General features: G+C 44.0%; 1 protein-coding gene across 1 annotated transcript in view; it reads right to left on the bottom strand.

The window, feature by feature from the left end:
- LOC146178498 (salivary peroxidase/catechol oxidase-like) overlaps positions 1–12,764 on the bottom strand; it is a 36,443-nt gene extending 23,679 nt beyond the window's left edge. Inside the window, exons 1-6 of the mRNA XM_084579986.1 lie at positions 12,640–12,764; positions 10,575–10,895; positions 6,348–6,511; positions 4,060–4,192; positions 2,425–2,654; positions 199–396 (exon numbers count right to left, since the gene is read on the bottom strand). Coding sequence (XP_084436112.1) covers positions 199–396; positions 2,425–2,654; positions 4,060–4,192; positions 6,348–6,511; positions 10,575–10,895; positions 12,640–12,764 — 1,171 coding nt within the window. The remainder of the gene's footprint in view (positions 1–198; positions 397–2,424; positions 2,655–4,059; positions 4,193–6,347; positions 6,512–10,574; positions 10,896–12,639) is intronic.
- Between the last annotated feature and the right edge of the window lie 1,634 nt (positions 12,765–14,398).

The raw sequence follows: 14,398 nt of genomic DNA on the forward strand, positions 1-14,398 counted from the left end.
CTTTATTCGTTAAAGTCCCTCGTAATTTGTCGGCCGAGACGACAGATTTATTTTCTCTTAAGTGGCAGGATGGACGTTTTCTCGTCACCCTATCTGTACACGGCATGCATGAGCCAAGAGAGGCTTTCGCCTTAAAATGGTAATCTCTTTAGCAGTTCGCATTGGTAGAAGCCCTTGTGCACAGATAACGTCACTCACTTCCTAGGTTGATGATCTCCCCCGGGTCAGGCATGAGCGGCGCCAGGGCAAAGTCATGGTCCAGAAACTGGCCGAACTGCATCACGAAGTGCGTGATGTTTGTCGCCGGGTGGCTCACATTTGGGTGGATGATGTAAGATATCCTGCGCGCGTTTGGAAGCGCGCTGCCATTGGCGGCGACCCGCGGCGAGCTCACTCCTGTGTGCAGTAAGGCAGCGTTATGTAAGAGACGACCATGCAAAATTGGATGCAAGAAACACAAGTATCTATGTGAAATTATGTTAGGTCTTATAAGGAAATACGTTTCTAAAATAGAAAGGTCTGATATCGAAAAAGTCGTACACAGGGTATATTTATACATACCAGTTTTGAGAAGCCTTGTAATATTGGCAAGATGAACTATCAATCAAATGAATCAGCAGCAGAAAAAAAAAAAAAAAAACGAGACGCTGAGGTAACATCTGTAAATTTTCCATCTACGGTGCCTCGAAACCAATAATAGCCATGGAAACCACGTGGATGGAATCTCAGTTAGATTAGAAAGGACTTCGATGAGCTAAATTTTCAGAAGAATATGTTTGCTGGTAGGTCCCCTGTTTGGGTCCTGTAGGATGACAATTTTTATGGGGAAGGGGTAGTTTTGCGCAGGGTGGCTTGGCTGTCGGGTCGGTTGCCTGTACGAGTCGAGTTATGTTGTTGATTTTATATAAATGACGGACAGGAGAAGGCCATCGTAGGTCAGTTATATTTATATATTCATACTGTATTTGAGGAGGGCGTTATACATGTTTCGCTCTCCTGATAATTACTAAAGATCCTACCTTAAAGGAAACGTTGTGTGACTAATTGTAACCACGAATTGAAATAGCCTATTCTGACCTACAATTCACGAAAGAACGAGAAGTGCGATCGTATGTCTCTTTATTATTCTGTCTGTATCAACCCTACACCAAGCTCTCCACCCAAAGTAAGAGAGCCATCGCGCATTTTCCTGTATCTATAAATATGACGTGAGCATTCATGCGACAAAGAAACGCCTTTCGACATGTTTTGTAACTACGCATCGTTTCAGGTATCGACAAAGGCCGCATCTGCTTCGTGCAGAAGGTGGCGACGGCACCCTAACTGCGATGAGAAACCTCACACTGTACTCTCGTTAACTTTTCTTCTATGGCCATACGCTATCATGGGATAATAATAGCAAACAATTTCATACAAATTTTCTTTATAATTATTGTTTACAGACAGGACTAATTAGAGAAGACAAATCTATGCTCTGTTCCACAAGCTCTTAGCAGCATTACGTCGTTAAGTGGGGTGCGTGCCAATAAAAAACGGCGCGCACTATAATGATGTGCTCCTACACGCCTGTCACATCCTGGAGAGCGTAGCATCGGATGAGAAGCAACAATGTATGTCTCCGTTTATAACACGATTTATAAAGCATATTTCTTTTCTGAGTAGATAAACCAAATACTTGCAATCATGTTTTCTTCGGGCAAATGATAAAGTCGACATTAGTTTTCATGAATTACTGCGTGTATTCGCCCGCAGCCATTAAACAATTATTATTTAATTTTCGTCACTCCGCTTCTGTTTTCAGGAAATGAACGATAACTCTGACGTCAAGTTAGAATTAGGTGACTAGAGATACGAGCAAAGCGGCAATGTAACTGCTAATGCGGCCTTATGCTGCCACTCCAACCAGTGAAACAGCCTTGCTTATGTCTTGTAGGGAATTAAAAGTCTTCGAGTATAGCGAAGGGTCTTCGTGCCTCATTGGGCGCAAGCATCGACTACACGTCACAGCCCTGCATAAAATGTTGAAAACTAATTCGAAACGGCATAAAACAACAAATTTAATTATGAAGTGCTTATAGGTCTTACGTGGATTTTACGTGGGGATCCATGAAATGATTTGAATAATGAAACGTGAAATGAAAATTGGGGTCTAGATCGGTTTAAAGCGATTGCAAGTGTATCACATATGCACACTTTTTTTTTTTGCTAAAATATAGTCAGCAGCGGGATATGAACACTTGAAGTAACACTCGTCATATTGGCCCTTTAGTCCTTAGTCGTGATTACACAAGCCGTTTCACGAAGTATCCGCTGCACGTGCCGCGCTTCTGAACTGCCAGCCAATGTTCAAGCTTGCGGGAGCTGTGACATTTAGAAGATTTACTGTATCGCCCTGTCGACTGGAAACAGGGTTAGCCCGCTTACCGTCCTGATAAGCTGCGGGAAGCAACCGGTTCATGCAGGAACCAGCCGATCCCCATCCAGGGTTCTGCAGATTGTTGCACCTGCCGTCGGCTTCACGATACTTCCTAGTTGCGTTGCACGTGACGTTCGTCAGCGGACAGAAGCCGGACAGAGCGGTAGTGCTGAGGTTCGCTGCTTCCAGTCTCTCAACCTCCTCCTCCCTCCAGGATTCCTCGTTCGAGTCGCCGAGACTGCAGTTCATAACCTCATTGTTCGTAAAAATGCAGTGCTTTTTTATTAGCCGCCGCTTGCAACTACACGCTGCCTCTTATAGGGCATCATTGTTAGAAGGGCCGTATAGACTTCATTTTGTGATATCTTGTGCACTCTTCCACGGATCTGCGCGCGTTTTAAATTAACGGCAATATGAGTAGAGCGAGTAGCGCAACACTATATCATCATTGCGGCAGTTGATCTGATGCTTTAGTCAAACGTTCACATAACCAACAGCCTGTCTTTCTGCACACTGTATTCACCGCGCCATTTCATCGGGTAACAGCCCCGAAAACATATTTTGAGTTGAACCGAGATCGGTCAAAACTATGTTTATGTCAATTTACTATATAGCCGGGAATTGCGGGCATGTTGGAGAAGCGTTATTGAGCATTTCTTTGTTTATTCCAAGTCTGATTGCTAACAATCGGTATAGCCACAGATACTCTTTGGATATCTTTGTAGTCTTCTGATATTTATTTTCAAGAACACAGTCATCGGTTTTCTTTAGTATTCTTTAACTACTCATTGTAAGACAGGACAAAGTTAAGAAGCAAAATTTTTCTATGCTCTGGAAGATTTTTTAATATGCTCAGGGCAGCAGCGTGCAATATTATGCAGTTTTTTTTCACAATTATCGTAAAAAAAAAGGAACGGATCTACTTGCCATCATATAGCAACTCCAGCTGCTCGGTATAAACGATTTCTAAAGAAAAATTCTGCTACTCACGGGTAGTTCAGACCAATCTAATGAGCATCTGCATAGAATCACTCTGCAAAGTTTAATTGCTATCTCAAAACTAGGATGTGTCTCAGAAAACCGTACTTAAGGACTCCACGGACTTCTCGGCGTTGCCTCGTAATTGCAGTTGGTTATTAAAGTTATGCAAATTTAATAATGCCGTAAGGACTACCCTCCTAATTACTATATTGCGTTAGCATCGTCCACAGTAAAGGCTTTGAAAAGCCATTCGATTTGTGTGTCCAATCTACCTATTCCGTATATATGATTTCTTCCAGCACTTGCTGTTATTGGGTCCTAATATTAAGTACAAAATAATAAAGAAACCGCCAGTAAAACGAAAGGCTCAGGTTCACTTTGAGGAAACCGTGACGCATGATCCTTGAACACGCTCACCGCTAAAGCAAACAACCGGGACGCGCTGTGAACATGAACGAGCATCTGCAGCGACGTACATGGATATTAATAATGACGCTCAAGTAATGATTGGACCATGCACTATCTGCAGCCTATATTCCTGACCGCCACTTCTTGCGTGCATTTGACATTTTAGCGAAAGTAAAAAAAGAGTCGCAGCTACGATCGTTTAGATTTCCGTGAAAGAACCGACAGCAGAACCTCAAAGTGTATCGTCAGGATACCTTCTGAGCAGCTCCCTAGTGGTCTCCTCGAAGAGTCTGGCGACCTCGGAGTGTTCGGCTGCTTCTTTGGTGGCTCGGCGGCTGTGCTGGTGACGCATCGAAGCATAGGGGCAGCCTGCTGCTCGACCTCCTTCTGAAAGTTTCACGTCACGCAGGACGTCGTTACGATTTCAATTTCAACCCACCAGCACATTTTACGAGGGCAACAAAATTTGGAGGATTCTTAAGCAGTTCAGAGTACGACGCGACAAAGTTAATGGCTCCGGTTTGCGACTCCCATTGCGAATCGTCATTCGCTTGCAAGCACTTTCCTGCTAGTTTCAAGACTAATCGAGTAATTTGTTTTTCTATTATTTCACGTTTATGCGCTTCCACATTATGTGAAATACCACATGCCACATGTATAAAGCCACACTTCGATCAAGCCGTACAAGCGTACTCACGTGGCCTAGGTTATCATGTCTGACTCGGTATCCAAGGGACCCAAGAGTTGCGGTTGTCATCTACTGCACCCATCTCAAAAGTTGCTGTCCGAGCTGGTAGCTCCTGAGAACTTGGTTATTTCATGTGCTCTCGTGACTGCAAATCTCTCATGACGTCAGACAAACCGTCGACCAATCAGTGCTTCAGCATGTCACCAACCATCTGACATTGGCATGCTTACGAGTTTTTAATTACTGCGTCGACGCCAGATTTTTCTGCATTATGGAGCCTTTTGCGAGGCCACGTTAAAGGTATAGAAAATTAGATTTGTCACGATATCTTGGGAGAATAACTTACCTCCAGTGCCGCGAAACACGTCATCACGAAAGACGTTATAGACACGGCAGAAGAATTGTTCACTGTGAATAGGCTAATTATGCCCATTCTTTTAACTTTTTCGGCTCACTGACAGGACTTTGTGCCGCCATGTATCACAATAACCTGCACCAACTACAGCCGATGAGAGAAACCGTTCGTAGATGTCAAATGAAGACGTATACTTGCCCTGAGAGAAGAGTGACGTGATAAGAAGCTTGGGGGGAATAATTGGAAGTTCAGGAAAGAGATACGATCTCTTCGTGGCATTCTAGATTACTTTTACCCGTGCACTTGCTCTCGCCAGAAAGTTGTCTCAAAAAGCCCTATACTTTCGAGTGTTGGTAATGCCAGCTCACATGATACGTGGCTGAAGAATCTATGATGGACGTTCAGGTGAGCACAGAGCCCAAACTGCGTCTCCTCTCTTGATGTCACTCTACTCGACACTACGTCATGTCCACATTTCATTTCCATATGCCTTAGTGTTTTTGACAGCGGCACTAAAGCTTATTTTCGTTCTTCTCTACGTTTTCTACATTATTCATGAGCTATTCATTAATGCTTCTAGAGGCCTCAGTGCTCTTATTGTTTTATTTTATTAATTACTTTAGGCAGACGTTGATGTATTCTTTCTGGCAGCCATTCGTGATAATCTCGCCAAATATTTTACGAAATTTTATTCTTTTAGGAACCTGTCAGTAATACTGTCATGGGTACTACAACGCTGACTGGAATGGTAATCTTCGTAGTGCTGATTTCAATTCGGCAACATTTGCATATACCATGCAAAAAATGAGAAGACTATTTTTCACGAAGAGTTAAAGCACTTGCCAAGCCCGTGTATAATACCCAGATGTTTCCCTTTGTTTTTGTTGCTCGACCCTGAGACGGAGTTGTGATAACCCTCCAATTTAAAATCTTTTAAAATCAAGGAAACGTAACAAAATAGAGGGTTCGGAAGTGTGGTAGGGATCTCAAAGAGAAGCCTGTATCAGCTGCATCTTTCTGCACGTGACCAGTATCGCCGACGTAATCGCGTTCATTGTGCTCATTGCCTGCAATGTCAACATCACTCAACTTTCTTTTTGACCCTTGATTACGTGCTCTATGCACTGGCAAACGTTTTGAAAAAAAAAAAAAAACGGATCTTTTCCAAGATACTTTGTTGGGCGAGTTGGTACACATTCATTATTAATTTAACCAGCGCGAACAAGAAGATAAAGGACAAGATAAAAGGAAGCCACAGTACAAGCGCTTGTACTGTGGCTTCCTTTTAGCTTGTCCTTTGTCTTCTTGTTCGCGCTGGGTAAATTAAAAACGGACCCTTTTCCTTCTTTTTTTAAGGTTCTGGATCTTCACTGCAGCCCGAAGAACACTGCCACGGTACTCAAAACGTGAATGATGTCCCAAAGGCTTGACATCCATATTTACATCCACAGATCAGACAACAGTATGCGGAATGTTTTGTCGCTGTCTGTGAAGCTTACCGGAAACATCTCTACGGCTGCGTGCCGCGTGCAGTAAGGCAGCTCTCTCTGCTCGAAGTGTTTCGTGAGCTCTTTCCATGGCGGCGTCCACATCTCTGGCACTGAAGTCTGATGCCGCAGATGACACAACAACCAGAAGCGCGGCCAGCAAGATGATGAACGTCCTGAAACCGCATAGAGGACCAATATGCCTTATAGGAACTTCGTGCCAGTTAATGTAAACGCATGCCAGAAGAATAATAATGTGAAATTGGATACCATTTCAAGGCAGAGGTAAATGCATGCAATCATTCTTGCATTTCGTTATATAGTGTACGAAAGGTGATATTAAGAGACGCCTTATTTGCTTGCTAAAAGTTTTTGTATTGTTCTTGGCAGAGTCAATATACAGGATTGAAAGTTGGTACTGTTATATGGGAAGTCGGGCAAAGAAACGAATCCATCTGGCATTATTCGCTACTCCCCTGCAATTTCGCGAGGATTGCAAATAGTTGAGGCATGTAAAAGGGTTCATGAAGAGCACTCATTGTTTTAGGCCTCTTCTATTTCATCGTTTATTAATGAACTGTTCAGTAAGTCTTCCCAGAGCTTCTGTGGCTAGTTTTCACATGTAATATTACAGGCGTTGGCATGAACTAAAACCACTTGATATCTTCGCACTTGGTATCTTTCCAGGTTTGGCGAACCGGTGAACGATGATGCCATGTAGCTGTGTAGTTACTAAAAAAATTCGGCGTTCAACAAGGAACAAATCAGAGCGGCCTAATAAAGTAAGACACGGTGTATTACCGAATAACTCTTTAGAAAGGTATATGGCGAATGATATTTCTGCGTTGCTAGAAACTACCTTCAAGTTTCAGCTAGTTTTTTGTTTCTTGTTCACGCAGAAACATATTGAGAAGTCTGACGGAAAGTTTTCCTTAAAGTGGTCATGAATTTTAAATGAAAAATACCTTTTCGTGGCATTACAGTGGACCTAACGCTTTGAGATTTAATTCGAGCCGCATGACTGTTTTAACACACTAGCAGAGCTCGTGCACAATCTGCTGATAAGGACTGGTCGAAATATCACTGCAATCTAGTTTACATAATTAGGGGATAAATATACAAAACAAGCAAGAGTTAACACAGGCTACATCTACTCTATTTGCTGAAATTTTTTCGTTCTGTGGTGCCATGATCACTGGTATTGTTTTGTGCACTGTCGCTCTCTTGCTTAAAATTACCTATATGTCTGAGTATATCACACCTAAATTAATAACTAATAAATTGGCTCTCTAACAAAAACCAAAATATTCGTTTAGGGTTAGTCTCGATCCTCCTGCTGGCGCGAAATAATGCACGCTGCTTTTGTAAGGAGGCATGAAGGGGCGGCGCGAGCTCAGATAACCGATTTAGGTCCGTATCCTGCCCTTTGTTTTTGATACTGTAGTAAGCGTACATAATACGAATAAATACGTAGCCACCCATTCGGCTGGAACGAGAGACAAGCTTCAAAGGCCGTTAGACAGTAGCCGAGATACGTTACAGTCGGTCGGTTAGGGTTATAAAGAGCAGAGAATCGGTAACTGTTAGTAGGAACATATCTTTCAAGTAGCTGCAGCCAACGCTTAAGTTCAAGTTCGTAGTATATAGCTTGTGGAGAGCTCGAAATAGCGAGTTCACATTAATATGCAGCGAATAACCCTGAGCGTGAATGCATGAACGCTTAACTCCTACGATCAATGCGCAATTCTGTATAGGATACCCCGCTCCCTTAGCAGCCCAATCAAAGGATTCCGTTTTAAATCCCCAACTTATTTCAAGTGTATCTGGCTTAGAACATTACGGATGAGTATATGTGGCAATCAAAAACTTATACCACCCTTCTGCAATTGCTTGATGTTTAGCTTGTTCATTGGCGTTAGGAAAAATGCCGTCGTTACCACTGTTCAATAATAACTGAACTTCAGACTTCAACTGGTTAACTCAAATGGCGCGTTAATGCAGTTTTGCAATATATCGTGGAAACGTGCTCGTGTATGGTCCTTAGTGCTTCTAAACACTAGTTAGAGAGCCCAAGAAAATAACCCATTTTTGGGCCGTTCAATTCTGCTTCCGGTGATTATACATTTTGTAAATGTTTTTAAGCAGTGAAAAACGCACCAAAAGTTTTGAGATTTAGGTCACAGACGATTTACGATGTGCATATGCTGGTTAGTTTGAATGGGAAACGAAACTCTGAATGGGAACATGGATTCTACACCTGCGCGCTAAGCTGAAAGAAATAAGGGCGTTTTCACATGGGAAGATTGATTCCTGCTTTTGGATCTCAACGTCAGTGCCAGTGCACTTTTATGCGGGCGGATAGGCTTTGCAACTGCATAACGGCCAGGATTTCAGCCTCATTACGATAACTTAATGCAGCGGAGACGACACAATGCAGCGGAGACGACACGACGACATCCACTTCTCGAAGCTTGGTTTAGCTAAGGTCATGTTTTTCTTTAGTTTAGGACGTTCAGAAATAACGAAATATGTTGGCCGCAAAGGAGATGGCAGGGCTGACGTAACTTTGCGAGCCATTTAATAAAATAGGGCACTTCTGCCGCTGAAGACGAGCTTGCACTGCTTAGGACGAGATTATAAAAAATACCAGCGAAATTGTGCAGTTTGCTTCTAGTTGTAGATTGTATCTTGAAGTTGTCTAGCTAGATCACTTTATTTCAGACAACAAACAAATGTTATGTACTCAGCAGGAAGTAGCCTAAATATTCGAGTCCCTATCTATGTTTACAGGAAAAAAGAAAGGATGCGGTCAGCGCTTGCCATGTGCCATCCTTCTCTTTTGTGCTTGTCTTCTGAATATCTTATATTGCTTCCCGTAGTTATGAGCTATTAATCCACTGCAATTCCTGGTCGACCAAAACGCTGCTGTGCAACCCGTTGCCAATGATCTTGCAATAATACCACTTGCTTTTATTTGTACGCGACGCCCACTCATCAGTAAGCTGCCCAGCTCATTAATGTGCCCAATGTTACAGCTACTAGTGCATTGCTTACTTGTTTCCGTAAGCTCGGAATTAGGAGAAGCCTTCATCAAAGGGAGATTCTCGCTGGAGAATGCATATCAAAATTAGAGGAACACCTAAGTTCCGGCTTCAGCTAAGAACGCGGCAACGTTAAAGGGTCCTCTCAGTGGCCTGGGGTCCTCTATCAATGTTCTTTCGGAAACACACTCTCTCCCTTTTTCTTTATTTTATTTATTGTTTTCTTTACCGCTATCTATGCGGTGAGTTGATCGCCTAAAGACAACATTATTACGAACTGAGTAAACGCTCCACACTGCATGAAGGGAAGTCCGCCCGGATGGGCCATCTTTTTTTTTTTTTCTGCAGAGTTCTTCAAAGCGAAAGCTTTTGCTGCTTCGCTCCGTAGTTTCTTCACAGTGTACGTCATGAGCGTGTGTTTATTAGTGAACCGAGCAGAAAGCACGTGACAGCTATAATGTCACTCAACCACTGCCGCCAAAACCGAGGTAATCAGGCGCTCGCCTCTGCCTAGCCACGCGACAACCATGACGTCACTCAACCGCAGCTACGCTGGAGCGGTGGCTCTCCATCTGTCTAGACAGCCTCCGCTGCCTCTTAACCAGTGCCAGCAACAGGGGAAGGAGGTTGAGATTTGGGGTTCGACAGGGTCTAACGCGACCGGGCCTAGGTCTCCCACGTGGAAACGTCTAGATTTTGTCTCTTCGCCTCTACGGGGGCCTGTTGGATGGCCCAGAATTGGTCTTTGAGGCTGGAGCTGCGCAGAGCGGCGGACAACCTCGACGAGAAAGAGCTTCGAGATTGACACCTGTCAGTTGTGCCTTGCATTCTCAGAGTATGCGCTTAAGTGCTGCTATGTTTGGCTTGCAGACCTTGCATTTGTTGGTGTCATATATTTCGGTGCAAATCCTGTTGTGCTGCAGCGGGTTAGGGTATGCATTTGCTTGTAATTGCCTCCAGACGATGTCCTGAGCTCTGCATAGTTTTCTGCTACGCAGAAGGAAGGTCCCGCGGGCCCCGTAGAAAGCTTTGGTTGTCATTGAAGCTCGCCAGCCTCCATTTCCTCCTTCTTCGTCGTGACCCTCTCGGGCATGGTAAGCGAGACCTCGTGCGACGAAGTGAGCGACTTCGTTGAGGTTGGTAAGATGCGGAGAGACGTTCTCCACATGTGCCGGGAACCACATTAGCTCGAGCTTACTGTCCGATGAGTTTCAGGTCACTGATTATTCGGCAGGCTTCCACGGATATTCTCCCCTTGGCGTAATTCTTTATGGCCATGCGCGAGTAGCTGACAACGTCCCCACAATCGGGACCAGATATGGCAAGTGCGATTGCTAATTCTTGGGCCACTTCGGCGTGTCGAGATTTTACGCTGGCGCTGTGGACAAGCGTTCCGGCAGTGTCCATAACCGCGACAGCGTATTGCCGATCGTCTTGATACTCGGCAGCGTCCACGAAGCGTGATTCCCTCGCTTTTCCTCCGTAGTTCCGCAGCAGGACCACGGCTCTGGCCTGGCTTCTGCATTGATTGTATACGTCGGGTGTACGTTTCTCGGGACTTTTGCGACTCGGATGTCGTCGCTGACGCGCCGCGTGATTATTTCTTTCTCACTGTGTTGACAGTGGCAGCCAATGCCAAGCCGCTTGAGTATGCGTCGTCCAGCTACGGTGGTCGTCACTCTTTCTAGCTGCGATATGTGCTGCGCTTCTGCAAATTCGTCCAACGTGTTGTGGATTCCTAATTGTAGCAGGATCGAGCTCTGTGCTAGTCGAGTCTGGCAGTCCAAGCGCCGTCTTGTGTACCCTGCGTATAATCGCGTTTACTTTATTCTTCTCCTCTCTGTAGTTACCAATTGTGAAAGGCTACCACGTAGGTTTTATGGCATATGACGAAAGAGTGAGTACACGAGCGTATCAGGCTCTCCTCCCTCATGCCACTTCTCATATTAGTGACTCTCTTTAGTGATGTCATTTCTTTGGTAGTCGTGTGTAGGCTTACTGACGTTGACCGTCTCGCCGTTTACGCCGTTGGATTCTATGATCATGCCTAGAACTTTGATTTTTTTCGCGATGGGGCTGGTTCCGTTGTCACTCGTGTTTAACCTGATTTCTTCGTATTCTGTCACCTTTGATCCGCTGGGTGGTCGTCACAATTCTGTGTGGGGCGGTACAGCATGAGCTCCGACTTCTTTAGCGAGCAGTGGAGCCAGGTATTACTCATGCATTTTTCCACGACATTATTAATATAAACAGCGCGAACACGAAGACAAGGGACAAGATACAAGAAAGCTACAGTACAAGCGCTGACTCACAACTAAGCCTAAGCCCTTTACTCCAAGGCCCAGAAAAACAAACATGAAGAAAACGAAACAGTCACGTGAAACAACCCCTGGGTTCACCTGCTGCATAAAAAATTACTTTAAAAAATCACTTAAAAAAGACACCTCTTTGCTTGAAAGAGCAACAGAAGTCTTGCTGACACACTTATTGTCCGTTGAAATAAAATACGATTCCACTATCTCTCTCGTTATCTTCTCTTTGTGGCGATATAAAATCTTAACACTGTCAAACTTAGGAGTGCACTTCTTCTTCTCCTTCTTCATTAATGAAAAAGGAGAATAAGGAGTGCAGAATGAAGATATCGCCACAAAGAGAAGATAACGAGAGAGATAGTGGAATCGTATTTTATTTCAACGGACAATAAGTGTGTCAGCAAGACTTCTCTTGCTCTTTCAAGCAAAGAGGTGTCTTTTTTAAGTGATTTTTTTTAAGTTATTTTTTATGCAGCAGGTGAACCCAGGGGTTGTTTCACGTGACTGTTTCGTTTTCTTCATGTTTGTTTTCCTTGGCCTTGGAGTAAAGGGCTTAGGCTTAGTTGTGAGTCAGCGCTTGTACTGTGGCTTTCTTGTATCTTGTCCCTTGTCTTCGTGTTCGCGCTGTTTATATTAATAATGAATAAGCACCAACTCGCCCAACAAAGTATCTTGGTTTCGACGACATGTCTCGCTTTCTGCAGCGAAGGTTCGAGCTGGCCGTCGCTGCCGCAGTTGACCCAGATCGTAATATCGTCGGCTTACATTGTGTGATTGGCGTTTACTAGTTTTTCGAGATTCGGCGCAAGGCCAATCATTACCAGGTTGAAGAGCATGGGAGAAATAACCACTTCTTGCGGGGTGCTGGTGCATCCCAGAATTTGCTCCTCAAACCTGATGCCTCCCGTTACGAGGAGCGCTTTTCTGTCGTTGAGAAAGTATTTTACTTACTTATAGGCTCTTTCGCCGAGCTTCATGCACAAGATTTCGGCCAGGATCGCGGAATGGGCGACCCTGTCAATGACTTTGGTGGAAATAGTCTTGTCGTCCAGGATCTGATGTTTCAGCTGGAGCATAGCGTCCTGCTTCTAGAGGTGAGGCCGAGGAACAGCTCTCTACAATTTAACGACAGCAGTCGCAGGGATGATCCAGGACAGACGCCTCGTGAACTCTCTGCATCTCAGAAGGCTGCGAAGACGACAGGTCGAATACGATCACTCAGTGCACGTAGCTCGCCGAGATGTTGCCGCACAGAGACGGAGCGAGGCGGGTCGAGCAAGACATGCCGCCGCTCTCAATTTCGCTACTTAGGTTTGACATTGTTATATCTTTGTAATCTGTTTTTATTCAGAGTAACGACATGATTTTTGGGAAATGACGTCAAAACTCTGTATAGTAATGAGGATCTGTGTGGTGAACTCATAAACGTTGACCTGTTTAGAAAGTTGCGATAATGTCTCACTCGCCCGAGGACGTGCGCCTACGATGTCACGCCCTGTCGGCCAAACAAGGCTTTCTCAAACAACGCCAGTTATTTGGCATTGTTTAGTTCTTGATATACTTACCAATATCTACATTCCATATGTATAGTTCTAGCTCGAGGGGGTCAATACATAATTAAATAACTAGAATAATTAATTAACAAACTCCAACACACACGACGCGTTAAAATGATCGTGTCCACCAATGTATGGCATGCCCAGCCCTTTGCGTTGCTGTGGAACAGAAAAGCCCGATAAATAGTCAAACCAAATGAGGTATCTTACGGGACAAATATAAAAGACTGTAGCAGGTGGGCGTTTACGGCAGACAAATTGAATGGCGATAGAGATTATAACTGAATTTCTCATATATTATTGATGATTATTTCTCATGAGGCTGGTATTTATTTGCCCACTGTACATGTGCTGCGACATGCATTCCAAAGTTTAAAAGCTGCCTGTTCCTCTGTTTGGCGTTTCTCGGATAGTTGATGAAGAAATATACCTTGGCAACGGATATGCCGACCAAACAGGTTGCACATGGCACTCTGGAGAAGTTTCCCAGGCACAATTAACAATCAAATCTTAGCCGTCGTAGTCCTTCATTTTTGTAAGAGAAACGATAAGCAGGAAATAAAGTATCACCACACAGGAAGAAGTCACTTTTTTTCCCCAGAGAGAGGATTGCTGGGGACGATAAATTATCAAAAAAGGTGCAAAAAAAAAAATAAAGAACATACTGACGAGATTTCTTTGAAACAAAATGCCGCATGATTTTACGTCACGGCGAGGAGATTTCGGTGCCTTTTAAGCAATACAACAGGTTCACAAACAAATCCATCCCGAAACAAGGATCAGAATTGCTTATTAACTCTGTCTCTCTCTCTCTCTTTGCCCGAAATGCGCAGGAACTTTCAAGACGTTAGCGGACAAATATTGGCTCGACAAACTTTTGCGTAAGATAAGCAGCATTTACATATAGTTTTTAGTCACAGTGCACGTTTTGGGTGACTGAGAGTCGTTTACTCTTATTATTCTATATGTTTCTTAATATGTTCGTAATAGTAGGATCATGTGAGTAGCGAAAACAAAAACCCCTTTCTCAATTAGTCGGTCGAACCCACGCATTTCTAATCTTAATCTTTCTGCTTGAAAGGGTATTGCAACAAACCTTTCTATGAACACTAAAGCTTACCCCGAGAGAGAAGAGCCCATGACAACGGTAGTGC

The sequence above is a fragment of the Amblyomma maculatum genome, chromosome 9 (assembly GCF_055883805.1).
Source record: "Amblyomma maculatum isolate TAMU_Amacu chromosome 9, ASM5588380v1, whole genome shotgun sequence".
NCBI lineage: Eukaryota > Metazoa > Arthropoda > Arachnida > Ixodida > Ixodidae > Amblyomma > Amblyomma maculatum.